We start from the raw sequence: 24,417 nt of genomic DNA on the forward strand, positions 1-24,417 counted from the left end.
AACTTGATATTAAAAAAAATAATATATTTACTACAAATATAGTAATAACTGAAATAATTGAAACTATATATAAATTACCTGGTAGACGGTGGTACTGGATTACTATTATTATAGTAATAAGTGGTATTATGTATGTCACAATTGATTAAGATTGTTGTAATCAGAGCTATGAAATATGCACATACAGTGGAACTTCAATAACTTGAATCGGTTGGGGACAAAAATAAAATTTGAGTTATAGAGGTTCGAGTTATCAACAATTCAACTTATAGAGGTTCGAGTTATCGAGGTTCCACTGTACTTATATATTAAAAGCTCCGAAATATGTAAAATTTTTCAAAATGAACTCATTAAAAAAATTCATAACTATGTATGTAGGAGCAATGCTTGAAAATAAGTATTGAAAGATAATATTAAATACTTTGCTAAAATTTTAAATATATATTGTATATATTATAAACAATTTTTATCATAATTAAATATATGTATATATTTTTGAAGAATTTATTCAAAATAAATATTAAATTAATGTTTCAAATTCATAATTTTTTCCACAAATACCTATGAATAAAATCCTTAAAAAACAATATGTATGTATATATAATAACTTATAAAATATGCAGAACAAATAGTTTTGTACTTTTAATCAAGTTTGCATCACTTTTTTAGAATTTGGAATCAAATTTATTAATATGCAAAATCATTAAATCTACAGTTCTGCAAGTAATAATCATGTAATAAATTATTATAAAATATGTGTGCAGTACAATGTGTAAATGTAACCATAGCAACCGCCTGTCATAATGTATTGACTATTGTACATGATTAAGGTTTAAAGGGATGATAACAATATTAAATATCACTGCAACTTCACTCAGGACCTAGCTAGCAAGTAGCAGAAAGACTATTTTGACACAAATTTATGATTATGGTGACTTTAGACCAATTCTGGAAGTTTTTAAAAACTGTTAGAAAAAAGAGCTTTTCAGAGCTAGTATTGTGTTTATTTCTATTGGTTTTGATATGTGTATACTATTGTGTCGATGTTTTTTACATATTACCGTGTATGTATCGGTTACCGTCAGTTTTGTATTTAACACACCTGCTGTCTTTGACATTTGTGGTTTTCAATCTGCTTACAAATTTTTTAGCCATAATGTATGCCGATTCATCAGTTATTGGCAGATTACTTACTACGTCTGAGTTCACATCAAAAGGTATAAAATATTATATTATAGTATAAAAAAATTTAAATAATAATAATAAATTACATTTTTTCCAGAAGATATTACATACTGTTATACTTGCCAGTGTAATGTTCCTCTAAGATGTTGGCACTGTGACATATGCAATGTCTGCATATTGACTAGAGATCATCATTGCACTTTTAGTACGACGTGTGTTGGTCATTATAATAGAAGATACTTCTTGTGGTTTTTGCTATATTTGTCTGTAGCCAGCTTTTATGAGATAATTTTGATAATTTATTACATATACTATAAAGTGACTATTAAATTTTCAGATTTGATGGTTTTAGTGCCATTTCAATCGGTTTTAACTGGCTTTCATTTAACCGTAGGTCAAATTTTTGTAGTTTTATTAACATTGATTTTTATAGCTGTAACAATATCTTCATTGTTGTTAATTTATCACCTAGATAAGGTACGCAAAGGTCTGGTATGTCATGAAAAACAAGAGAATAATTATGATTTTGGCTTGATGCGAAATTTGGAAACTGTTTTTGGGGAAAAATGGTATATAACATGGATTTCCCCATTCATCAAATCTAAATTACCCTACAATGGAATTGACTGGCAAAGTCATGTTAATCAATATAAAACAAAATAAATTAATTTTTATTGATATCATTAAAAAAAAAATCAAAAATTTAAAACTATCTGTGATATACAAGTCAAGGTTATAGTGTAGATTTATATTTTAGTTGTAATAGATGATAAAATTATGTATGCATTTAAAAAATCAAATGATTTCTGTATAATTTAATAACCTTATAAATATGAAATAGGTATGAGCAAATTTATTTACTGTGTTGTAACTGCAAATATATTGTTTAACTATTTATAATCAAGTTTAGTTTATATTTAATTCACTCCTCATCTATTATTGACCGCAATAAATTAATAATTAAATTTGTGCATTTAAATGCAATCATTTTAGTTATTTTTGAAATATCATGAACCAATAAGGATGATTAAAGGAAAGGTGTTAAAAGATTTAAGTAAAATAAATACAGCTAAACATATGCATCAACAATAATGATATACTTTACTGTGTACAAAAACTCCCGAAATGGATTAAAATCATTATAACAATGATGTACAAATATCACTAAGTTTCAATTATGAACTATTTGACCAGAATATATGGATGCGTAATTTGTCTGTACATAAATTAGGTAACATTTTAATAATAATTTTAAAATAAACTAAAAATAAAAAATAAATAATAATAATACACAAAATCTTTGGTATACAAATAAAGTTATGGTTTTCAGATGAGTTTATAAAACTATAGTTGGTGAAAAGCAATTTGATATTATGTAATAATCATAATTAATTCATATATTTGATTAACTGTAATACTATTATTAAAGTATGAATATAATAAAAAGTAATTAAAACATAATTTTTCTATTCATTTTTAAAATCCAATTTAGAAAACTGTCTTGGATTTTTACTATACTTATATATGTATTATATATGATTAACAAATAATATTTTATTCATAAGAAATTATGTTGAAATAATAAAATAAAAATTGAAATATTCCAATGTTTTAATCATAAATTATGATCCAATAGATGTAATAATAAATAGGTAATTGAAAATTTGAATTATTAAGACAAAATTAGTAGGTTTATATACTATCTTGGAATAATATGAAGACAAAAAACATTATAACATAACAAATACTATTTTCCATGACTAAAGTTATTTTAAATGATTGAGGAGTAATAATTTGTGTTCGAAGTTTTAATACTTTGATTTAAAAAGGACCACAAAATTAACTGACTTGCATCAGAATCAGATCAAATAAGGTAATTTAATCTGTTTAAAATGATTTAAGATATATTCACATTAAGTATAAACATTTGATTACATAAATTATTATTGAAGAAAAGTTATCATTCTTAATGTTTGTTGAAAAATTTCAAAATAATTGTAGTGATGAAATTCCATTACCATTTACATTTTGATCACAGACTATTTTTGTAAAATGTTTAAGCGGATGTTTTACACCTAATATATTAAAATTAAACTCATATACTAAAATTATTATTTCCTAAAATTAAATAAATTTGATATGCATACACAACGTTCTGAATAAAAAATTGTGTACCCATTACCTAGTGCAGTGATTTTTGCAAGATAAATTTGTCAATAACGTGATTCCTAACTATTCATTAACAACCTGATAAATTATACAGTAAATATATAGTACAAAAATGGATAAATAATAATATAATTAAACCAGAAAAAAGAATAAATTTTACATAAGTTATTAAATTAAAAAAATAAAATGCTTATATATATAATATTAACAAATAAATAAGGTTATTGCTTATGGTAAAAAAAAAATGGTATGTCATAAGACTTTAAACATGAGCATTAACCATAGAATCTATATAGAACAATTTGCTAAAAATTACAAGAATTTCTATTTTTACTTATGGTAGATTAATTCACAAACCATAAAAACATACTACTTCAACATACAATTTAATAGCAATTATTTTTATTAAATCTATGTTTAAAGTTAATTCCTAATTATCTTTTTTTTAAATGTTTATTGTTCAATATTACATATCATCTGCTATTTTATTAATACTTTAAATGATATTAAGTTTATATTATAAACCTTCAAAATACTATATTGATAGAATCTTGATTATTTTAATTCCAACACTTTTTATTTAAATTTTTGAGATTAAAGTTGAAAATAGAAAAAAAATAAACTAAGAGAAATAAATATTAACAAAAATACTTTCATTGGTAAGTAAATGTATGAATTAAACAACCGTGAAATAAATTTCAACCATATAAAGTTAATAATATATAGTTAAGTTTTGGAATGTTAAATAAACCATGTCACAAAATAATACATTCAGAATACACTATGCTAAATATTTTATACTGTCATCATATAATGAATATTTGGTCATGATTGACTAGTACAAAATCGGTAAAAGCATTAATTGGACCAATCGCCGCTAAAGATAACTGACTATTTGGACTGCGTACCAAATTTGGACCAAAAACTACTGCTAAATTAGACGAAGTCATTTTATTCAGGTCACATCTATCCATTACCTAAAACAAAAGTCATAAACCATAATCAATGAGTTATATGAATTCTTAATTATTTAAATTATGGAGTGAAAACAGGTTTAATGTTTTTTTGTTAAGTTTTATCAGTTTTTTTATGCTCTATGTGAAATATTTAAAATTTAAATATACTTATTTAAAATCTGTTTTGACTCCTTAATTTAAAAAAATATTTTTTAATGCATTTCATTTTATACCATTTATAATAAACTCAATAAATCAGCATAACTAATATTATTGCAAAAATAAAAATAATATAAAGTAAAGTAAAAATATACAGTGATTCTTTTATCATAAAACACTCATTTCAAAAAGTATTCATGTTTTTGAAAACATTTTTTTACGTAGTTTCAAGTTGTTAAAAAACAACATTTTTATTAAAACATTATATTTTTTTAAGTTTCTTACTTTTTTGAATGACAACATAGTTTTAATTTCATATTTCAAAACAGAATAATTTCCTGAGTATTTTGATGCATAAAAATCGAATTTAGGGCGAGTAGTTTATGAGTTATAAGTATTTAAACATTTTGTGGTGTAACCTCGTACCACTCCACTCTGCTAACAAAACTTTAAATACGTTTAACTCATAAACTAGTCGCCCTAAATTCAATTTTGATGCATCAAAATACTCAGGAAATTATTCTGCTTTGGAATATGAAATTAAAACTATGTTGTCATTCAAAAAAGTAAAGAACTTTAAAAAATATTTAAAAATATAATTTTTTAATAAAAACATTGTTTTTTAACAACTTGAAAATATGTAAAAAGATGTTTTCAAAAACATCAATACTTTTAGAAATAATGAGTGTTTTATGATAAAAGAATCACCCTATATAGTGTATATAAACAATAAGAAATACTTACTTTTGATAAAAATTGAATAAGGTATTTGAGTAAATGATAATTATCAAGAGGTAGTTTTTCCAATATCAGAATTTTAACTTGCCTAGGACGTTCGTCTTTTGGAAGTGCTGAAATTAAAAGTATACTTAAACTTATTTTATTTATGAAAAATCATTATAAAATAAAAATAACTAGACATACAAAATGTTTTAAATTTTATTACAATATGATCTTACTTTGAAATTGCGTAATCTCATCAAACAAATCAAATGTCATTAAAGGCTCTTCAAGTTCTCGCAAAAAAGTTTTCAACAAAACAGCTGCAAGATGTACATCATTACCAAAGTCAACTGGTTCACCTAGATTGATACGACTCTGTAAATCTCTTAAATGATTAATGTTTGCAGATCTTCTAAATAATCCTTCAGTTTCTAAGGCTGCATAATTAATAAATATAGTATTAATATTAAAAATTAATATTTATTCATATGTTTTTAAATTACCATCTGGTAGACTTAAGTATTCAACACACTTTTGTACCAATGGTGGAATTATTTCTCCATTATTGTTTGCTTTTATAAACTGTAATGAAACACCAAATTGTTGAGTTGGTAATGGTTCAGGTTTTTGTTCAGTTTCCTGTTCAACTAATGAAACTTTTCTTTTATTTAATTTTTTCATTAATTGTTCATCATGACTGAAAAATAATTACAGTTTACAATTCTAACAATATATTTTTTGTTGAATAAAATTACTCTAAGACTGGAGCTGGAATAATTAATTGATCCAAATCCATGAACAGTTTCAATTCTTGTAAATGGTTAACATACATAATTTTTCGGCCAAATTTAGCACTAAAAATAGTAACATAAGTAAATATTATTTTCAGTGTAATAGATACAATTTATTTAATTAAAATTACCTAATAACAGCTCTAAAAAGTTGCCAAACCACTTTGATAAAACCAGTTGGGTGTACTAAATACAAAGCCTTTAGGTTTTTTTTGTATTTTCTATCAAATGCGCGGTATGCTTGCCATAGCCATGATAGCGTTGGTTTATTTTTACTTGTCAACCCATAATGGAAGTAGACCAAGCTGTAGTCTTGTTCTACAAATTTGTCCAAAGTGTACATTAGATACCTATAATAAAAAAATATATGTGTTTAATTATTATTAAAAGTTGATTAATAGTTCATTATCTAATATGTTTTATTAATTGTATATTAATTTTATACCTTAGAAGCCTTGGATGATCAACTTCTTTATTGCTTGGTAATTTGCAAGCTGATACAACAATAATTTTACGACCAACTGCATCATCACCTACTACATCAACTACACCACATTCAGCAACATCGCTAAAGTCTTCATCTTCTTTAGACTAAAAAAAATCAAATTTAGTCATGAAATATTCTTAAATATAGCTTTATTTCTATCTAACAGACATAAAAAGTTTTTAAAAAGATTTACACGAGTAGAAGTTTGATCTAATAATTATGCTAAAAATTATTTTTTACATTAATTACTAAGTTATAACTGTTATAAGCAATAATATTATATATTTACATCATCTGCTTCCAAATCATCTAATAAATTGCCTGTTGCCGTATCATTTACAGATGTTAAACCTTCAACTTGAGGAGCATTTACTAATTCTTCTTCAAAATTTTCCTCAATAGTACCGTCAGAAACAGGTGATTCCATGTAATCTAATGTTCCTACTGTCCCATTTACATTAGCTAAACTTTTCTCCAAATCTGATGAAACAAAAAAATATTTATTAAAGTACATAACAAAATATCTAATTGGTTTGAATCATTAAAAATCATTTGTACACAAATAAAATAAAATAAAATTTACCAATATCTGCAGATGGACTTTGAAGTTCAGTATCATCAAATTCTAAGTTTGGTTCATAGTCATGATAATCAGAAAGACTAGGATATGGTTCTTCATTATCAGTCATTGCAACTAAAATATTTAAATAAATTTAAATTAGAAAAATATAAAATAAAATGAATGAAAGTTAATGAATTGTTTTATTTATTCCTAAAGGCTTATGCTTTAAATAGTACAAAGTATTCAAGTAAATCATTTATTATCAAATTTTACATAATATGATGAACATAGCAAATATGTAGCAACAACATTTTTATAAATTTTAGCCAATTAATAAATTATAAAGTTTATGAAACAGAATATTTATAATAAATGGAATTGTTTAGTAATTTATTTATTTTTGATAATAGTTCCATATTTTATTTTATGTAATAAAAAAAATCTCTACTTAAGTGCATTTATTAACACATTCAGTAACTAGGATATAAATATACAAGTAAAAGGTAAAAATAAAAAATACATAATATAACATATGCTTTAGAAAGTCACCTATTGATATCAAATATAGAAGAATGTTAATAACATAAATTTACAATTATTAAACATGATTTCAGTTGTATTTAATGTGTAAGCCTTTAAAGCTATCATAGAAGTTTATCAAGCATAAAAGTTGATGATTTATTTTTAATAAGGAAATTTATAATCGAGTTAAGTTGTCAATGTCAATATGTTAAAAGAATAATAAATTATAAAAAAAAAAAAAATTTTAAAATCTATTCTTTCATTATAATTTATACTAATAAGCTATAAGAATACAAAATTACTAATTTAATGCATACATTTACTCGAGCATTTACTGTTATATATGTTTAAAACAAAGAGTTATATGTGAGTTAACTGTACAATTAATGTTTACAACATAATTAAACATAAACTTTTTAAAATAATAGTTTTGATCCATTGAAAATAATTTTTATTCTAAAATTGTATAAATATAATAATAGTAAAACCTATTCTAATCTATTTATAGTATAGAAAATGTTAAAATATTAGGTATCTACCTATTTTAATCAATTTTTTTCTTAAATTGAGATCTTTATGATTTAAGTAAAAGTATACACTGTACCATTCTTAATGTGTATTGTAAGGTATATAAATTGGCTACATATATATTTTTTTACTAATAGTGTTACTGAACTTTAATTAAATTTTAAACAAAATACAAATATTTGATTTAACAATACTGGTTTAAAAGCCAAACAGCCATTTATATTTATAATAGGGAATGATTAATGAATAAATCATAATATTATTACCTAGACCAGTGTTTCCCAACTTCTTTTACTCGCGGAACCTTTGCAGGAGCTTGAACGTTTTGTGGAACCCCCGTATAATTTTTGTAGCTTTTCTATGTTCAAATCAAAATTATTATTAATTAATATATATTTTCTCAAATTTCTCATGGAACCCTTAGGTTCCGCGGAACACCAGTTGGGAAACACTGACCTAGACATTATTGTTCAAGAGCATGACTCATTTTTTGTAATTTAGTACATGAACCAATTTTTATAATACAATTATTCATAAATAGGTACTTAGCATAATACTAATCACCAATCCATATTTTTGGTTAATAACTCACACAAACAATAAATTATACACTAATTTTATGATAGGTAATTAGTCAAATTAAATCCTTCATCTATTATTGTTGATAATAATGAACTATATAGAACAATAATGTCAATTGCTACCATAAATAATATGGGATGGTCTATAAAAGTTTAGCAGCAGGTATCTACGAGTGGTCTTCTAAACTTTATAGAATATTTGGTTTGTATTATGAACTAAGATATATTAATCCATAATTTGTACTGAGTGAAAAAAAAAATATTTGCTTTGTACAGCAAATTTTTGCATTGAAAACATACCTGGGAAATACTTGCTGGAAGGCTGCACCCTAGGATCCATGTCGATGACTAGTAACGATAACGATGGGTGTCAGATGTACAGCACAACGAAATTACGCAGGCAACACTAGCTACCTCGACAATGGTTACCTCATTCCGTCAATGTTCTCAGAAGCTGCAGGCGGAACGACACGGACACATGCACACACAACTCAATGAGAATTAACCATCGTGTATAACAAAACGATACTCAGTAACTTGTCGTCAATATTATGCGATGAACAGTCGTTACTGTATCAACTATCGACACACGGCTACTCGTTTTGTTCAGGTGTAGAGTTTTCTAAACCAGCAAGACGAGTGTGAACAGTGATGAATATTAAGTGTAGGCGGCGAGGACGGTCTATGACGGATATCGAACATCGGCTCGTCGACTTGTATTCAACTCGCGGCGAAAAATAAATAGAACGGATGAGAACATTAAACAACAACAATTATCATAATTGTTTTCGTAAATATAGGTACCGAGTGCACACTATAAAGATAAGTAAGACTTTAGACTACAGAAGTTCAGACTAGTAACTACAGACTACAGAGTTGGACAGACCACAGACGGGCCGATTGCGATGTACACCGATATATGTAATATAAACACGGAACACCTGTTTTCCGCCATAGAAGTATCCTTAGCTGATAACAGCCCCCCCTACTTTGGCAACCGTGATAAGTGATAACACTGTCTACCGACGTTATTGATAACAAAAAGAAAAGGCGACACGTCATATGCATAATATCAGGAATTCAGAATTCATGCAATCCGTCAATACTTCAATAGGCATCAACCACTAGTGGCCACTGGATAGTGGCGATTGGCGAGTGCCTACTAGCCTACTGCCTTGTGTCACTAGTATTCTATTATTTAGTTTACCCGTCGTGGACAATTATATAACTAATAGTTGTTAGATTAGAAATTTATAGGGATAAAAACGAAAATATACGATAGGAAGTTATTGGTAACAAGCAATCGCGAGTTCGTTTCGTTTGTCTCACGCCTACTCGAATTTTACTGCTTTTGACTTATCTAAATATTATGTTATCTAATACACTAGTTGCGTTATACAAGTGTAAATAAAATTCTTAAACTTATTCTGCAGTATGTTATATTTTTAATTTCTGTTTGTACTTCCAATTGTTTGTATATTTCGTTCAATATTTTGTAGTAAATTTCTTTTTCATAACCATGAGTATGAAACATTTAACTAACAAAACCCCAAGAATTCTTCAAGAGCTTATGACTCAACAGGATAATTCGGTAAGAACTACATTAATTAATTACTAGTTTAAATTGATGGATTAAAATTTGTTGTAGAAATGTTTTGAGTGCGGTTCTCATAATCCACAATGGGCTTCTGTCTCTTATGGTATTTGGATTTGTTTAATGTGTTCAGGAAAACATAGAGGTCTCGGGGTTCACCTGTCATTTGTACGATCCATCACTATGGATTCTTGGAAGGATTTAGAGTTGGAAAAAATGAGAGTAAGTTAATTTTATCAATGTTTGAATAATATAATTATATATCTACAGCAAATGCACCTTAATATAAATAAAAGTAAAAATATTAAATAATATTATGTTTTATATCTAGGTTGGAGGAAATAGAAATGCTATAGAATTCTTCAAATCTCAACCAGACTGGAGTGATTCAATGACTATTGAACAAAAATATAATACTAAAGCTGCAGCCCTATACCGAGATAAGGTTAATAGAATTAATTATTCAATTTATTATTTATTTCATCATTAATTAATTTTGCTCGTCTGTTTATAGATTTTAAACTTAGCTAAAGGAGAACAATGGAGCCCTACTACGTCATCAGCTAAAGATTATAATGTAGATCATATGAAAATGTAAATTCAATTTGGTGAACTAATAAAAATAATTATTTTCATTATATTATTATAATAAGAATATATTATATAAATAATATTCAATGTATTCTTATTTTTCTAAGGAAGGGTAACCAATCTCAAAAGTATAATTTTAATGAACCATCAACTAATTATAATGAATTGAGTTCTGGCTATCAAAATGATGTTAACATTCCAAGTATCAAAGATGAAAAAGAAGCATTTTTTGCTAGAAAACAATATGAAAATATGACAAAACCTAGGTAAGGAACAAACTAATTGATTACTATAAATGTGTTAAAATAATAAGTAAATATATATTATGTAAAAAAAAAAAATAATATGTTCTCTTTAAATTCATATTTTTCGGTATATATAATTTGTTTTTGTAATTTTTCTAACAGCAATGTACCTCCAAATCAAGGTGGACGTTATTCTGGATTTGGCAATACAGTTGAACCACCACCTAGAAGTCAATCTCAAGATCTTCTTGACTCTGCAGTGTCATCATTTTCTAGTGTAAGTTATACATTTATAAATTTAATATACACCTTATACAATAATTGTTTCCTTTAAGCCATCGTTTCTCAACCTTTTTAGTGTCACATTCCCCAAAATAAGTATAAATTTGAACAATAAAAATATCTATCATTAATTGATTAACCAAATGGGAGAGTCATTATTTATTAATCTGCGATGTACAAATAATATACTATATATATAATATAATAAAAAGGTTCATTTTGTAAATTGGCATTTTTTAACCTACGCGACCCCCAAGTTGAGAAACGTTGCCATAAGCCATTGTACATTTTTACAAAGTTTATTTGATTGTAATTTTCATGTCAAAATTAAATGGTTTTTAGTAATTTTAGAATCAAAAAAAATTATACATGCCAAACTTCATGTCTATTTATTAAAAACCAATAGACAACCATTACTCACCACTCTACTTCTCATATAAAAAAGAAAGTAATGGCAGTGTTGATCTGTCTCATTATTAGTCCCTAACAAACTATAAACTATATATAAACTTAGAAATTAATTAATTTATTATTATTACTAAAAATAAAAAAAAAATAAAAATTATCAATGTTCTACATATTTTTTGCTTAGAACTTATACACATACAGTAGAAAATAACTTTATTACAAATAATCAATAAACATTAATTAATTAAATTAGTAGTCAAGTGGGTTAGATCAACAGCGCTGATAGGACAATTCCGATATTAAAAATGTTGCTAACTAGAGTCTAGAAGCTATCTATTATGTTTGTTATAAATTCTTTATCTATTCGTTTTAAATTAATAGTATAAAAGAAATGTCTAAATGTGTTATTTTACTGTATTTTAATAATTATTAATAAGCCATTGGTAAAATTTTGTAGGGATGGTCTTTATTTTCCTCATCTGCATCAAAACTAGCATCTCAAGCAACACAAAGTGCCATTAAAATAGGTGGACTAGCCACTCAAAAGGTATCAGATATAACTACTGACATAAGCTCAAAGGTAAGTCGCATGCAATAATTTCTATAGCATGAATTTAATATTTATATTATAGTATATTAAATTATAAAGAACATTTATATTCGATAGTATAGCATGAGTAAATATTGTGTAGTTACTTTTGTTCTCATTAATATTGTTTTTGTATTTGAGTACCAAATTATCTTAAAATATTAAACTAAGTTAATAATTATTATATTTCTAAGTGTTTTCCAGTTATTATTTTTTTATTATTTAAAATAAATATATATATCTTGGTTACTAGTTGTAGTATTTAAGTTTTTATGATTTATGTTATGCTTGTTTGTATCTGTATTATTAGATAAAAGAAGGTACATTAATTGATGACGTATCCACTCAATTTTCTTCTATGACTACAAAGGTAAAGTATTAATGTTGTTATAACTTGTATTCATTATTTACTTAATTTCAAATATTATATTTCCTATTTTTATAATGTAATTTATAATTTAGGTGAACGATTTAGGTCGTAAAGAATGGCAAAATATCACTGGCAGTAATATTCCAACACCACCAAAATCACAATCAACTAATTTTGTAGCCCATTCCACTGAAAACTCTTCATTAATTTCTGATGGTTCTTCTGGAAATCAAAAGTATGAAAATTAATTATTATATTTATTTACAAAGTAGCAAATAATGTATACAGTAGATTCTTCTTATATTGAACGTGAATATCTCAAATTTCAATCATCACAAACTAAATTTTATCTTCTTGAAATTACCATTACACTAATATACATTAAATTAAAACTCTAAATTTTGAACTTTTTTTGTTCCCTTTGAGATTTTACATGACAAAAATTGACTTTATTTAAGAGAACACTTAACCTGCATGTATTATGTCCGTTCTACAAACTTACAACTTGTAAAATTGGTGTTTGATAGAACCAATTTTGTGATTTTAGTTTATTTCTAACAGTGTTTTAACAGTGAATTTATCTATTTTGAAATGTATAGGAAAGAACATTATCTGTGTCTGTACATCACTTTTTTTTACGATAGTTAAATTTTTAAGCAAGTTTTAAGATATTAATATATATTTATCATGAGCATATAAGATAGTATAGTATAACATGGTCATAATTCTCTTAAAAATTTAGTGACCTAATTTACAAACAAAAATATAACAACGGATTCATTATTAATTCCCAACCTTTTTATTTCAACAATACAATATTATAATTTAATTTCAGAAAACATATAGCACAAAAATAACTATAATATAACCGTATAAATATTGAAATATTCTCTAAAAATATAAAAAAAAATAAAATCTGTACTATTGAATATTTTTTTTATTTTAGCTTCTAACTTTATAACTTATTATCGTTCAAAAATTTTTAAGAATGAGTATTATTAACTTCTAAAATTAAAATGAAGTTGCTCACAAACTTAGTTTATTAAAATAAATAATAGTTTATCCCACCATAAGTCATATTTAATAGGATAAATTATAGTCATTAATTGTATTTCTTATGTTAAATTTAATTTTCACTAAATTAATCTGATTTGTTTCCAAAAATGAAAACATTACATTAGTGAAAGGAAGTGTAAGGAAATACTTGTATGCACATATTAATTGTTTTAAAACATGCTACATTAAATTAAATATTTTAAAATTACTATAATGACTTAATGTAACAATTATTATGAGTAATCTAATAAATGATTTATTTGATTATTTCTTATAAACCTTTCCATGCTTTCAGTTAATTTACTCACAACAGTAGGTATATAGTATACAACACATTTTTAAATGAATTAAGGTACATAATATTGTAATTATATTTATAAAATGTGATTTTATTTAAAAATTGTCTTGTTATTAAATATTAATAGTGTTCTACTCAAAGATTACAGGAAGGGGGTTGTTAGAGAGATATGACACCCCCCTTAAAAATAAATATTTGTTCAAATTATGAAACAATGACTAAAAAAAAGGTCAATTTGTGCATATAATTATGATATATGACACCCCCCTGCGTATTTCTGCATACACCACTGCAATGATTATTATGATATATGATTAACATAATCAAAGCGTTTTATTGTAAATATTATTATTTATGTACATTGTACAGTTTATAAACAATTTTGCTTGATAAAAATTTTTATTTTATTTCTATTGATTAAGGGTATTTTATCTGATTTGAAGAAAAAAAATAGTTTTTAATCATATAGTTGCTTTTTAATGTACTATTTTTAAACTATAAACACAGTAGATAATGAAATTTGCCTCATTTTTCCATGTTTGCTATAAAGGCATCAAAAAAAAAAAATATAATTTACTTTTATTCATATTAATAACTTATACCTAAATGCGAAATATGTATTTATTTTTTAATAGAAATGTGCAGCGGAAAAACAGCTGGACGTCTTGGGATGTTAATAATACTCATGCATCGTCCTCAGATCAAACAACTGAAAAATATCAACCAATTCAAGATGAATGGAATAACAAATGGGATAATAATTGGTAGATCTGCATCAACATTTGTATTAAGTTTTTATTTTTAAAAATTTAAAGATATAAATATTTATAAATGTTATTTTTCATTTTAAACATACGATTATATTGTCTTCGTTTAAAAAAATTTAAATGTCATTTAGAAAATTATATTATATTATATTATATACTTTATTTGTGCTGAATTGTACAACACCTTCATAAATTCTACAAACCCATATTTATAGGTCACGTCCATGTTTAAGAGACTGTTAAATATTTGAAGAACTATTAAATTAAAATAAATATTTATACATCCCATTATTAATATATTAAATTGAATGTTATAAATTTGAATATGTTATTATTATAGCTAAAATATTTAAATTAATTTAATATTAATTATGTAATGGTATCATAAATAAACTATTTCTTCATTTTTGATTACATTATATTACTATATACTTTAGTCTTTAATGAGTTTAAAAAAAAATTAGAATGGAGGAGGTATTATCCTTGGAGATATTATTTTAGTACTTTAATGATCTTGTTATTCTATATTTACATCTAATTTGGTTCATAAGTATTAGATAATTTGATATGAATTTTTGTATGACAAAAATTATATTGTTGTGGATGAGAAAACTGTTATATACATAGTTAATCTAAAAGTATTTTCCTTAGAACATAGTTCTTAAATTTTTGAAAAAATAAACGATGCAATCCAAGATAAAAACAAAATGATTGATAATATTATATGCAATGCAAAACAAAAAAAATATTAATGTCTGAAGTCATCACAGATATATAAAATAAACTTAACTAAATTTATTTTATATATCTGTGGAAGTCATTGATTCAAAAAAAAAAGTGCACTGCTAAGCCTCAAAGCCTGTTATGACATCTTTATAAGATTATTGATTCATGATTTAATATTGAATGATTGATTTTAAATGTCTGCCTCGAATAATCAAATTGTTATAAAATATAATATAAATATAATATATTGAAATAATGAAATTTTAAATGTCTTGTACTCTTTTCCCATACTTTTTTGTAGCCTGCACCAAGTATAGTGTTAACAGCTAGAGTGATAACCTCCTTATCAGAAAATGATAAAAAACAAACTATTCTGTGATAATACTGAATACTAATAACTTGTATTTAATGATTTACATTTTACAAGTTTCATATCGTACCGGTTGAAAAAAATCGATTCCAAATTTTTGCATTTTTGTTGCAATTCATTTTGATTTGTTCGTTCCAATATTAGTATTAGAAAATAGATAATACTATAACTAATAATAACCGTCAACCAACACTTAACTTCATAATGGATAACACAAATGCAAGCGTGACTGATAGTAATATGGATTTTGATGCTTCTCAACTGGCCAGTGTAAGTTACCTATGTAAAAAATATACCCAATTTATTAACTGTTTAATGTTTAACCAATTAAATCCATACGTATCTTCTGGTCAACAACGATTTAGTTTTTAAAACCTGACCTTTGACCATCAATTGTATTCTTACAGATATTAAAATATATGTGTGTATTACCTATTTAAAATATTTTTCTGATATTGTGATTTTATGTTTTATATGAATATAATAATTAATATTTTATACATCTAATAACTGTTCAATAATTCAAGTATATGACTTTCCTTAGTTAGAAAGAGGTTAGAAAAGGTAGGATACTTCTAGCACTTACCTCTAAGCAGAGGGTTTGCTCATAAAAAAATGAATAGAGAAAAACCAAGTAGCAGGCCTTGGAACATAATACAATGCAGTAGTAAAAGATCTACCTAAAAAATCAATGCTTCATTGGGCATTGAGGCGGTGTTTGACAGAGAGAAATGGAAAAACATAATAGAAGTAGCAATGGTCCTAAATGGACTGTTACAAGCCTAAAATCCGAAGAAGTTTATGTATTTAAAAATATTGCTAAAAAATATTAGATATTATAGTATATAAATATTTATTGGGAGTTTCATTGATTTAAGTTTGATATTGTTTAACCAAAATCATGAGGATAGGTATCTATGTTGTTCATTATACCTTAATAATACAATTTTTTTTTACAAATTATTTCAATATTATTATTTTTTCAGGTTAAAGAGATATTTAAGTCATACAATAAATTAACAGAGTTATGTTTTATGGATTGTGCAACAGATTTTACAGTAGGCGATCTTAAAAGTGATGAAGTAAGTTCTGTTTCTTTAAATTATATATTATACTAATAAGTATAATAAAATGATTTATATATTGAACTCTTTTTATAAAATTTATGTTTAATTTAATAACAATTTTATGTTTTAAGGTAAGGTGTGCTGAAAATTGTACAAGCAAATTTCTTAAAGCTTCTGAAAGAATGACACAAAGATTTCAAGAGTATCAATTAATTATGAATGAACATGTAATTACTGCTCAACAAAATGCCAATGTATAAAATATTACCATTTACATAGTACATAAAGACTATTTAAATAGTTTTAAGTTTTAGAATCATAAATATACTTTAAATGTAATGTTAGGTTAATAGTTTAATTATTAAATCTTTTCCCCTAATGTTCCAACATTCCCTAAAGGAATTATAGTTAATTTTATTAAAAAATACATTATAATTTTATATTTCTATGGTGCTTTCTATAGAGCAAATATAATTACTTTTATAATAATATAAAAGATCGGAGAATGTATATGCTATTATAAATTATAAAAAGAAAGTCATGGTATAATCATAAGCACATGTGGTTTCAACATTTCCTTGTTAAAATTGAAAATTGATTATGATTTACAGCTATTAGTAATTTGATATAAATTATTTTCTTTGATACTAGAAAAATTGAAGAATGAATAATAATAATAGAAACAAATACTTTTTGTTAACATTGATAATATTGTTAGGAAACTGATAAAGCTGGTAATTTGTTATAATGTTAATACTTATAAACTTACAATTGTTTAGTCTAACGGTCAACAAATTAAACTAAACTAATAAAATTGTAATTTTGTAAACAATTATGATATAAAATAGCTATTTAAAAAAAATGTTTTGTATAAAATATTTTAAAACTGTAAAGATAATAACAGTTATGAATAGGAGTTGGATTGTTGTATTGTTTTAAAATTTATATTATGCTAATATTCTGTAAAATACTTTAAAATATTTTTAAAATACCTTAAAATTATTATTGATTATACATTGATGTATACCTAATTCTTTATATATACAGTGGATACTACTTCATGTGGGCATGTTGGGACTAGCCCTGTCTACCCACATAAGCCGTTGCCCATAAAAACCGAAAGTAGTTAAAAAAAAATTAAAAAAATTATAATGTCAAAAAAATGCAACAAAATCCCTTTTTGCATGAATTTTTATTTTTTTCTGAAAAAATGTACATATTGTAAAAAAACACAAGGATGATGGGAACAATATTTAAAAAATATATTCAAGTGAAACTTCCCCTAAAAGTTGAATAAGGGTTAATGAGCACAAAATTTTATTTTATATTAAGTTTATGATATATATTATATATATATATTCCGGACAAAAATTGCTACAAGGTAGGTAGTATTTTTTTTTACCTAAGATCGGTAACAACCATATTGTTATTGTTGTAATAACATAAAATGGGTAGTTTTTCAACAATAATATTTTCAGTCGTTTATTTTTCATCTGAAGTTCATAATTTTACCGCTAAGTTGATAGACTATATGACCTACATCAAAATTGTTCGCCTTTTAGAGCCGAATCCGGCAGTAACGTTGTAACTTTATTTTCAACAATAGAAACCATCTACAAAAAACTAAATTGTGTCATTTTTGGTAAATATGCAGAAAGGGGTTTTAACTTTTAAGGTTTAAATGGTAATGCTTTTTAATACTTTCGATAAACACAATCTCATAGATACGACGTGACCCGATTAAATTAGTCGTTTTTAAATACATATACGTATGTAAATTGCCTACATACAGAGTGCCCATATTAACCGGTGCCCACATTAGGCGGAATCCACTGTATATATAATAAAATATTAAAGAAAGTCATAAATACATAATCTCTTCAGTACCTAGAAAAAACAAAAGCAACGCTTTCGGTGCTGAAGCCAATAAATTTAATAATATCGTTGTCAAAATCATAACTGTTAAGAAAAGGCCAAGTTTAAGACTAAAAAACGAATGAATATAGCCCATCATTATGATATTTATATTGTAGCCAAGTTTACTCTTTCTTTAGTTCATTAATTCACTTTACAACTACTTAGGTACATGATAAATAATGTTCATTTAGTTTTAATTCCTTAACACTTAATCAGTTTCTTAAAAATCTAATGACTAAAGAGTTGGTGATGGAAAAAACCGAAAAAGAAAATCCAGAAGAAGAAAAAAAGATACAAGACTTTTTTCTGATTTCAGATTATCAAAGTACCTAACTATATCTATATATAATGGCCAAGTTTGTTTAATTAAAAAAAGGTTCAAACAACAAAAACCGAAAATTTATTATTTGTGTGAGTAAAATTTTTTTAATAACGTATAAGAGGTCAATTCAGAAACTTGCCCAGTATAAAACTATAAAATAAAAAAGCTTAGAGCGTTGTAACTCAAAGTAGAAGAGAAGTGAGATTTAAAGGTTTAGATTTTAGAAAGAGTAGACTTGGCCACAATGTAGATAACTTTAGTAGATACTTTACTTGACCTTTTTATTGGGCGTAGGTACGTAATTTGCGCCAAAAACAATCCCCTCCCCCTAAAAATATTTATGTAATTTGCTCCACATCTAAAAATTAATTTTGGTAATTAGTGCAATTTTTTAATGTTGTAGTTTGCGTCAAATAAAATTAAATAAAAGGGCATCATGTAATTTGCATCATCTTGTACCTTCAAAAATTGTAATTTGTGCCACTTAAATAACCAAACATTTTTTTATTACAGATTAACATATTGTATTTTTAATTGTTGATTAATCAAGTTCATTTTAATAGCTACATTTCTAGAATGCAAGCGCGATTAATATCGGGCAAACTGTAAACATCACGATATCTACTGTTGTTCAATATTTTTTTATATTAGATTAGACATTTAGACTATACAACTATACAAGGCACGAGTTAAAATTGTGGCACGGATTACATAGGTATTCAATTTTTTATATATGTATTTTTTTACCCCTCGTATTTAAGTATAAATATAAAACAAGATATTATAAAAAAAAAAATAGTAATAACAATATTGTGTATTAGGTATATTATTTAAATATAACTCAATAGTTACAAAACTTTTGCAACATTTTTTGTTTGGAAATGAATAATGATTCAATGACAACAGCTAGTATATAACAACAGTGACGTACCGTAGTACCACTGATTATTATGCAGTGTCTCAAAAAGAACGATTTATTAAATAAGCTAAAAAAAATTACAAAAAAAAGGATATGTACATTATACCAGTTTCAGTATAACATATTAACATCCGGTTTATGTATGAAAAATAAATTATTCGATTGTCCTCCACTAGTTTGTTGACAGGCCGAAGTCCAGTCGAGAAAATTAACAATAACTGCCTCTCAGTTTTCTCTAATGAGTTTTACGACGAAGCCTTAACCTAACCGGTGCTTTTAAGATCAAAAGTTGAATTAGTTTTTTTGAATTTTTTATTAGCCGACGAATCGATAACACATTATAGGAGCAACGTTCTGTCCGAGTAAGATACGATATATGTCGTCGTAGTCTCCGCACCTGCACTTTCGTTAGATCGGTAAAAGGTTTTAATAACAAGTAACAACCAACACGTCATGTGTTTCAATTGATATTTGGTCCATGGTGACACTTGGCAAAAATTGATTGATGACAAACCGGAATGATAGTAAATTAAAAAACTGATGAGAATGTTGTGAACATAAAAACAAAAAAAAAGGTTACCGATTTAAAAAAAGCGTTCTTTTTGGGATACCACCCTGTAGATACTTCTATCTATAAATTATAATCAATACTATTATTTTATGTATTATTATTTATTACTTAAGAGTTAAAAGTTTAAGATGATACTATAACTTCGTATTGTATATAATTAATCCCGATGTATCGTGCAATTATGTAAATAAGTTAAATAGTTTAAAACTAATTCATACGTTTTGAATAAGGTACTTTACAACATCTAAAATTGTTAAATTAAAAATCCTAATATTTCTTATGGTATATTAAATTGTCTACTGCGTGTGTCCGCCGAAACAAGGTACTCATTACCCTGTAAATATTTTTCAATTCTGGTTGTGAAACGTTAAACCAGTATCTGCTACTGTAGACATAGCTAAGATACAAATAAAATAAATATTACTATACTAGGTGTCTAGACTAAAATTACTTATAGACTGTCTCCGCTCAAAATCGTTTTTTTTGTACCTATGTATCAATAATTATTATAATTTTATATGGCATATGCGCATATTATGTAATTCCAAAAGACTATACTCTTAGCCCTTAGGTATAGCATATTATTCGGATGTTTCAAAGTATGATTATTTTATTTTCGGATTTCAATGAGAATAATATTATATCTTTTTTAAATTGTATACTACAACATTCTTCGTTTCATATAGAATCTATTAGAAAAGATTAAAATAATTTTAAATCGCTGAATTCATGTGAAACTATCAATTTTTAACTACAGTCTACAGCATAGAATCCAAAATGTGAGAAAATATTTCCAATACTTTAATATATTTTTATTTTAGGGTTAATATCCTCTTAATATGATCGGTTTTACAATAATTTTTATCAAGAATAGAAAAATTCCGAAATAATTGTTTTTGTTTAGGCACTGCAATATTATAGATTAAATGGTATAGGTATGGTATGTTATACCTACTCAGTACTCGCAACGCTAAGTCTAATAAACTCTATAAAGCAATTTAATTAAAATATACGATTGACGATAGTAAGAATTGACTTTGTTTTATCATTCTTCTTAACACAATAGGTACTAATGAAAATTGTTTTCATGTTTTAATATTATATTAATTCTACCATGTAATATAATAATGTGACAGACAAATGAGTTTGCGTAGATAATTAAAAAAAAGTAACGGCGGAGGTCGTTGCCATGCAGGATCTCCGCTGCGAATTGGGCGTGATAATGAAATTGTTATACCATTAAGGTGGTGGGAATTTCATCAGAAAGGTACCCGTCTGCTATATAACTCACTTTGATTTACAAAAATTTGAATGTCGAACGTACCGTCTATAGTCTACAGTTCATAGTTGATACTATTACAAGTGCCAATTTAAAGATCCATTTTTCATTATTATTAGTTTTATTTAGCTGAACTTTGGTCGAAATGAAGTTTTTAGTGAGTATTTTTAATTATTATTAAGCCGTTAAATATTTTTACCAAGCTGAATTTAACAATTTCATGATCGTAAATAAATAATAAATTATAATATATATGTAATGGCAAAATGTTTCAAGTCCCTATGAATATTTTTTTTCAAATTACAACAAAATAACTATACCTAATCGTCATTTTTCTTATAAATAGTTATAATTATCCTAGCTATACATATAAAAATTTTATTTTTAAATAGTCTGCGGCTATAAAAATTAAATGTGGGTTTATGTTTAAACATTTTTATTTTATAAGAAATCTTGTACATAATTTTTAAGTCCTCAATAAATATTAAAATAATAAAAACAATTTAAAATTTTAATGATTTCCTATAATATTTAAATTTAGTTAAACGCTTATAAAAAAAATGTGAGTTAGATTTTTGATATTTTTTAATTTTAATAAATTTACAATTTAACTAATTCTGAGGAAACTTATAATACATTTTCAAATTTTCAAATTTTTAATAGCTAACAAAATTTTCATCGTCAAATTAAACCGAAAAAAAAAACTAAAAAAAGATTGACAATTTCAAATGTGTCATACATAATATGTATATCATATTATGAATAACACACGAAAAGGCAAAATATTTTGGATTTAATATGCTAATATAAATATTTGGTGAAGAATTTAAACTTCTGCTAAAAGTGCAGGTCACAGTGTGTACATTTTCCGTTTTACCTTTATTCTTTATTTGTTTTTTTTTCCAATTTTTTTGAAAAGTACCAGTTAGATTCACTTTTCAATACTATACCCGAAATCATCTTGGAATTCGATAGTAAATTATTAAATATTCAATGAACAGGTGGCGATTTGTTGCGTTTTATCGGTGACAGCGGTGCACTCCGCCCCCACACACGGATTTATAACCCCGGTGATCCTGCCCAAAGTGCACGTGGCGTCTCCGGACGTGACAGTCGTCAGACAACCATACGTCGTACAACAAACCGAGCCCGTGTTCAGACACGTGTACTACCCCGCTGAACCGGTGTCGTACGTGCACTCGCATCATGTGCAAACCTACCAACATCAACACCCCGTCGTCGCGGCTTACCAGACGGCACCGTACGCGCCAGCCGTCAGCTATGTCGTCTGAGCTTTGGCATTCGCAAGTCGTCATCACGAAATCCATCATCGTTATATATATGTCACGTAGGCATTATAGTTAGCTGCATATTCACGTACCGGCAACATACAATATGATACGTATACCCACTGACGACGAGTACGACGAAAATAATATTAATTATATACGTATTTTATAAAAATTTAATTATTATATTGTGTTGACATAGCGGCGCATAGTACCTATATATTATGATATTTATTATGTATTTATGATATTATGTACCGTACGCTTTATGTACGCGAATAATAAAATGCTAAAACGTTTTTCATTTATATTTTATTTACAAATACAATAACACAACAATAATTTCTCAACATTTTTTTTTTTTTTCGATTGACGGAAGAACTAAAATAATAATAAAATTAGATAATAATAATAATAATAATAATATTTTTTTATTTTGTGCGGTGGGCCTAATTTAAACATGTATATATATATATAATATGCTATGTATATATACACACACATATACATTATATACGTATATATATTTTTTTTTATTTGAGTAGGTAATAAACATTATAATGAAATAAAATGTTCGATTAATTCATATAATAATTTAATGATAACGATTGTACTAAATTGAAAACATAACCGGGTGGTTTTTTTTTTAAATTTAAAAACTTATTTCTAAAATTTCTAAGGTACCTACATGAGCACGACATTTTTCCGTATTTTAATAATAATGATTATAAGATAACCTAATAGTACTTAGAAAATATGTATATAATTGTTTTTTTTTCAAACACATATTTTACGATTTATGTTAGGTACTTGTGTGGCACACAAGATGACATAGTTTACGGTTGTCAATTTTATTTTTTCCAAAAGAACTAGAACTATTTTAATGATACTACATTAGGTTGTTTATCGTTAATATTAAACATTATTTTCAACAATAGTTTCAATGATTTCATTAGGAAATTCAGAACATGAACAAATATAAGACTAGATTTTTGGGGAACATATTATTTTTTAATGTAAACTTTCAAATTCAATCTTCAAATAATTGAAACCGTTTTCCTAGACCACTTCAATACATCTAATGAATATAATAA

The 24,417-nt window shown here is 25.6% G+C and overlaps 5 protein-coding genes across 8 annotated transcripts; 4 read left to right on the plus strand and 1 right to left on the minus strand.

Moving 5' to 3' along the window:
• Nucleotides 1–747: 747 nt before the first annotated feature.
• Nucleotides 748–2,268, plus strand: LOC132920060 (probable palmitoyltransferase ZDHHC24). Of its 2 annotated transcripts, none has more exons than XM_060982109.1 (2): nt 748–1,217; nt 1,286–2,268. In XM_060982109.1, exons 1-2 carry the CDS (start codon nt 923–925, stop codon nt 1,846–1,848), a joined length of 858 nt encoding a protein of 285 aa, XP_060838092.1. In that variant the 5' UTR covers nt 748–922; the 3' UTR covers nt 1,849–2,268. The 2 variants fall into 2 exon arrangements, with proteins under 2 accessions (XP_060838092.1, XP_060838091.1); XM_060982108.1 differs by having other exon boundaries at nt 749–1,217; nt 1,283–2,268.
• On the minus strand, nt 2,262–9,584 carry LOC132920058 (rho GTPase-activating protein 1). Of its 2 annotated transcripts, none has more exons than XM_060982103.1 (10): nt 8,964–9,584; nt 7,054–7,164; nt 6,760–6,950; nt 6,429–6,574; nt 6,115–6,333; nt 5,948–6,046; nt 5,696–5,889; nt 5,429–5,629; nt 5,214–5,320; nt 2,262–4,331 (listed from the first exon to the last, which is right to left on the minus strand). In XM_060982103.1, exons 1-10 carry the CDS (start codon nt 9,001–9,003, stop codon nt 4,161–4,163), a joined length of 1,479 nt encoding a protein of 492 aa, XP_060838086.1. In that variant the 5' UTR covers nt 9,004–9,584; the 3' UTR covers nt 2,262–4,160. The 2 variants fall into 2 exon arrangements, with proteins under 2 accessions (XP_060838086.1, XP_060838087.1); XM_060982104.1 differs by lacking the exon at nt 8,964–9,584 and adding an exon at nt 8,349–8,367.
• A 146-nt stretch (nt 9,585–9,730) lies between these two features.
• LOC132920059 (ADP-ribosylation factor GTPase-activating protein 1) lies at nt 9,731–15,277 on the plus strand. Of its 2 annotated transcripts, XM_060982105.1 has the most exons (10): nt 9,732–10,254; nt 10,312–10,479; nt 10,589–10,702; nt 10,772–10,851; nt 10,956–11,114; nt 11,256–11,370; nt 12,241–12,363; nt 12,683–12,742; nt 12,835–12,977; nt 14,732–15,277. In XM_060982105.1, the coding sequence occupies exons 1-10, from the start codon at nt 10,183–10,185 to the stop codon at nt 14,862–14,864; spliced, it is 1,167 nt and encodes a 388-aa protein (XP_060838088.1). In that variant the 5' UTR covers nt 9,732–10,182; the 3' UTR covers nt 14,865–15,277. The 2 variants fall into 2 exon arrangements, with proteins under 2 accessions (XP_060838090.1, XP_060838088.1); XM_060982107.1 differs by lacking the exon at nt 12,683–12,742 and having other exon boundaries at nt 9,731–10,254; nt 12,241–12,330.
• Nucleotides 15,278–15,973: 696 nt separating this feature from the next.
• Nucleotides 15,974–17,370, plus strand: LOC132922813 (mitochondrial import inner membrane translocase subunit Tim9). Its single transcript, XM_060986524.1, has 3 exons — nt 15,974–16,229; nt 16,946–17,041; nt 17,158–17,370. Exons 1-3 carry the CDS (start codon nt 16,164–16,166, stop codon nt 17,284–17,286), a joined length of 291 nt encoding a protein of 96 aa, XP_060842507.1. The 5' UTR covers nt 15,974–16,163; the 3' UTR covers nt 17,287–17,370.
• A 4,666-nt stretch (nt 17,371–22,036) lies between these two features.
• LOC132919704 (uncharacterized) lies at nt 22,037–23,622 on the plus strand. The gene is made up of 2 exons (XM_060981488.1): nt 22,037–22,191; nt 23,036–23,622. The coding sequence occupies exons 1-2, from the start codon at nt 22,180–22,182 to the stop codon at nt 23,324–23,326; spliced, it is 303 nt and encodes a 100-aa protein (XP_060837471.1). The 5' UTR covers nt 22,037–22,179; the 3' UTR covers nt 23,327–23,622.
• Nucleotides 23,623–24,417: the final 795 nt, after the last annotated feature.

Source organism: Rhopalosiphum padi, chromosome 2, assembly GCF_020882245.1.
Source record: "Rhopalosiphum padi isolate XX-2018 chromosome 2, ASM2088224v1, whole genome shotgun sequence".
Classification (NCBI taxonomy): domain Eukaryota; kingdom Metazoa; phylum Arthropoda; class Insecta; order Hemiptera; family Aphididae; genus Rhopalosiphum; species Rhopalosiphum padi.

Bases quoted from the DNA above. Each gene is read 5' to 3' on its own strand.
- LOC132922813 (XM_060986524.1), top strand. From the start codon at position 16,164: ATGGATAACACAAATGCAAGCGTGACTGATAGTAATATGGATTTTGAT. The intron at 16,230-16,945 runs GTAAGTTACCTA...TTATTTTTTCAG, and splicing joins ATGCTTCTCAACTGGCCAGT to GTTAAAGAGATATTTAAGTC. The intron at 17,042-17,157 runs GTAAGTTCTGTT...TTATGTTTTAAG, and splicing joins GCGATCTTAAAAGTGATGAA to GTAAGGTGTGCTGAAAATTG.
- LOC132920058 (XM_060982103.1), bottom strand. From the start codon at position 9,003: ATGGATCCTAGGGTGCAGCCTTCCAGCAAGTATTTCCCAG. The intron at 6,575-6,759 runs GTAAATATATAA...GATTTTTTTTAG, and splicing joins ATGATTTGGAAGCAGATGAT to TCTAAAGAAGATGAAGACTT. The intron at 5,630-5,695 runs GTAATTTAAAAA...TTAATTATGCAG, and splicing joins ATACTTAAGTCTACCAGATG to CCTTAGAAACTGAAGGATTA.
- LOC132920060 (XM_060982108.1), top strand. From the start codon at position 923: ATGATTATGGTGACTTTAGACCAATTCTGGAAGTTTTTAAAAACTGTT. The intron at 1,218-1,282 runs GTATAAAATATT...CATTTTTTCCAG, and splicing joins GTCTGAGTTCACATCAAAAG to AAGATATTACATACTGTTAT.
- LOC132920059 (XM_060982105.1), top strand. From the start codon at position 10,183: ATGAGTATGAAACATTTAACTAACAAAACCCCAAGAATTCTTCAAGAG. The intron at 11,115-11,255 runs GTAAGGAACAAA...TTTTTCTAACAG, and splicing joins GAAAATATGACAAAACCTAG to CAATGTACCTCCAAATCAAG. The intron at 12,978-14,731 runs GTATGAAAATTA...ATTTTTTAATAG, and splicing joins GGTTCTTCTGGAAATCAAAA to AAATGTGCAGCGGAAAAACA.